The sequence below is a fragment of the Poecilia reticulata genome, unplaced genomic scaffold, assembly GCF_000633615.1.
Source record: "Poecilia reticulata strain Guanapo unplaced genomic scaffold, Guppy_female_1.0+MT scaffold_125, whole genome shotgun sequence".
In the NCBI taxonomy this organism is placed as follows: domain Eukaryota; kingdom Metazoa; phylum Chordata; class Actinopteri; order Cyprinodontiformes; family Poeciliidae; genus Poecilia; species Poecilia reticulata.
This window is the reverse complement of record NW_007615013.1, coordinates 1,150,222-1,153,051: the sequence shown is the minus strand read 5'-3', so window position 1 is coordinate 1,153,051 and position 2,830 is coordinate 1,150,222. Positions and strand designations below refer to the sequence as shown.

Below are 2,830 nucleotides of genomic sequence, written 5' to 3'. Positions count from 1 at the left end.
TTTTACAACATGTCTTGCAAATTACCTCATTTTGTTCGACATCCTCCATATTAAATCCAAACTACTGACAAATTATTGATCCAGCGCCGATTCTGTCCGGAACTAGACTAGTTCATCTGACTGCTCTTCAGTTTCCGTCTCATTCACGGCTCAAACTCTCGCTGTCACCATGTTTGTTTTCTCCGCAGCGTGATTGGTAGAACATTCTCAGTTTGGGAGGGGGCAGGGACTAGTGATGCATTCACAGGGTGTTGGATAAACCACTCGCAGTGAATTTGACGGCAAAAGTTTATTTGAACGGAAACTTATACTCCATAGCTGCGATAGTCATTTTAACTATCGTAAATTGGAAATATGGCGATACATTGAATATACTCGATACATCGCCCAGCCCTGCATCAGACCCAACTGTTTCTACTCCACATAGATCTATGCCTTACATAGATCTATGCCTCACATAGATCTATGTAAGGCATAGATCTATGTAAGGCATAGATCTATGTAAGGCATAGATCTCACATAATTCAATAAATGTGAATTATTGGAGCTGAATGAATCCAGTGGGATTCCTCAGGGCGGCGTCCCAAGACTCCTACCAGCTCAGATCTGCACACCCAGATAAAAGAAACATGTTGATCCAGAACCAGCCAGAGGTTGTAACAGGTTCTGGTTCTGGACATCCTGTCCTACCTGAGAGTCCAGGTCGATGAGGCTGACCGCCTTGTCCTCCACCTGCAGCAACATTTCCTGCGTCCACACCTTCCCCTTGGCGTCCAGCAGGCGCAGCCGCCGCACGCCGTCGTCCACCGTGATCATCCCATCTTTCCGGTCCAAAACGAACGTGGTGAGGTGCTGAGAGACGGAGAGGTTCCTGAAACTTCAGCAGACCCAACCGGCGGCCGGAGTCGGACCAGAACCAGCAGAACTCACCTCCACCTGGTACTGCGACGTGTCGGTCAGGCTGTTGATGCTGCTTCTGGAGAAGTTCTTCCTTTGTTCTGAACAAACAACACATTCATTCAGTTTGGGAATTTGACAAGTTCATCCTGTTCTGACGGAAAGTACGGAAGGTGGTTAGGGCCAAAAAACAAAACATAAAAATCCTAATAATTCTGGGTGAGTCCATGTCAGAATCCATATAAGCATTCTTAAACGTCTGTCAGATATGTTGCCAGCATAAAAACTGATGAATATAAAAACTATTTCTTCCTGGTTGTAGGATTTGTAAACCTGAATTTTATCCACACCGAAAATCTGCCCCGAATTAATTTTCAGACTAAATTTGTCTCTGGGTGCAGAAACTATCTAAACCAGGGGTGTCAAACTCCAGTCCTCGAGGGCCGGTGTCCTGCAACTTTTAGAAGTGCCTCTGCTGCACCACACCTGAATAGAATAATTMRRTMATTAGCAAGGCTCTGGAGAACTGAGGAGGTAATTAAGCCATTTGATTCAGGTGTTTTGTACCTGTGGCACATCTAAAAACTGCAGGACAGCGGCCCTTCGGAACTGGAGTTTGACACCCCTGATCTAAACAATTATGATTCTGAGAAAAAAAAAGTCTTAATAGTTTTTTATTGTTTGCTGGCACTAATCCTCTTCCGTAGGAAAGTGACACATCAGAGGTTCCAGATTCTTGATCCCAGAGTCAGATTTTAGTTTTTCACTGACTCAGTTTCAGGGAAATCCTGACCGACGGCGACCTTTGCTGATTCTCCGCCGGGTTCTGATCGCAGACGGTTCTGGAGGATCCAGAACCTCTCTGAGGTTGGCGCCATTGCTACAGTAACGCAGGTCGATTAACTCAAGGTCACAAGCGTTCAGCTGCTCTGTGGACGTTCAGGTGACCCGGCGGGAGGAGATAAGACCCGGAGCGGATCATTCAGTACTGATCCATCAATCAGCAATCGGACCGCTTGGTTCTGACGGTCATCAGTCGCTCACAGCAGATCAACTCCTGATGCGTTCAGGGACGCTCCGTAAACCCCAGCTGCTGTCTGCTCTCATCTCAGCTTCACTGCAGAACCAGTCCAAACGTCAACAGGAAGTGGCCGGTTCTGAGGCCGCAGGAGCCAATCACAGCTGATTAGGCTCCGCCTCCCCAAAGGGACGGACAGAACCACTCAGAACCGCCGACACTCGGAACCGCCGACACTCGGAACCACAACATGCTGGGAAACACAGCGCCTCCCTCTGTGCTGAGACCTGATTGGGACTCTAACTGGTTTTACTGGGTCCATCCTGGAGGCCCAGCTTTCTTATTCATGGTTCTGGTTCTGGGTCTATGTGACTCCAGAACCAGAACCGGCAGCTACAGCACAGAGAGCAGAGCGCTTTGCAGGGTTCTGATCCGGTTAGATGGTTCTGGTGGAGCAAAGCAGCTTGTTCCACCGGAACAACTTCCAGACAGAACCCAAATGTCAGAATCAGAACCACACACCGGGTCAGACCGTATCGGTCCAGGTCGGCCCGGGTCACACTGGGTCGGCCCGGGTCACACTGCTTACTTTTCTGACTTTTCTTTTTCTGTTTGGAAGACGATCGAAGGAAATACGATTCCTCTGGTCCTGTCAGGATGACAGCAGGGGGTGTTGATCCAGGTCCACAGAACCAGAACCAGAACAGAACCAGAACCAAAACAGAACCAGACTCACCATACAGAGCTTTGGCACCACTCTTGGCTTTATTCCTGGGAGGTTCTGGAGACGGAGCGCCGAGTCCGCTGGAACAGAGACGGATCGGTCAGAACCGCATGGAGGCCGACCGGGCATCCAACCAACCATCCAACTGGGCATCCAACATCCATCCAACTGGGCATCCAACCAACCATCCA

General features: G+C 49.0%; 1 protein-coding gene across 9 annotated transcripts in view; it reads right to left on the bottom strand.

Moving 5' to 3' along the window:
• eps8a (EGFR pathway substrate 8a, signaling adaptor) overlaps window positions 1-2,830 on the bottom strand; it is a 31,092-nt gene that overhangs the window by 18,270 nt on the left and 9,992 nt on the right. For 8 of the 9 annotated variants that reach the window (XR_001776233.1, XM_008401680.2, XM_017302970.1 and 5 more), the window contains exons 3-5: window positions 2,652-2,719; window positions 931-998; window positions 691-852 (exon numbers count right to left, since the gene is read on the bottom strand). Coding sequence is in view for 8 of the 9 variants with exons in the window: in XM_008401680.2 (XP_008399902.1) it covers window positions 691-852; window positions 931-998; window positions 2,652-2,719 (298 nt within the window). In the remaining variant the exon portion in view is untranslated. Of the gene's footprint in view, window positions 1-690; window positions 853-930; window positions 999-2,504; window positions 2,552-2,651; window positions 2,720-2,830 lie in introns of those variants that run through there. The other variant, XM_017302971.1, reaches the window with a different exon arrangement.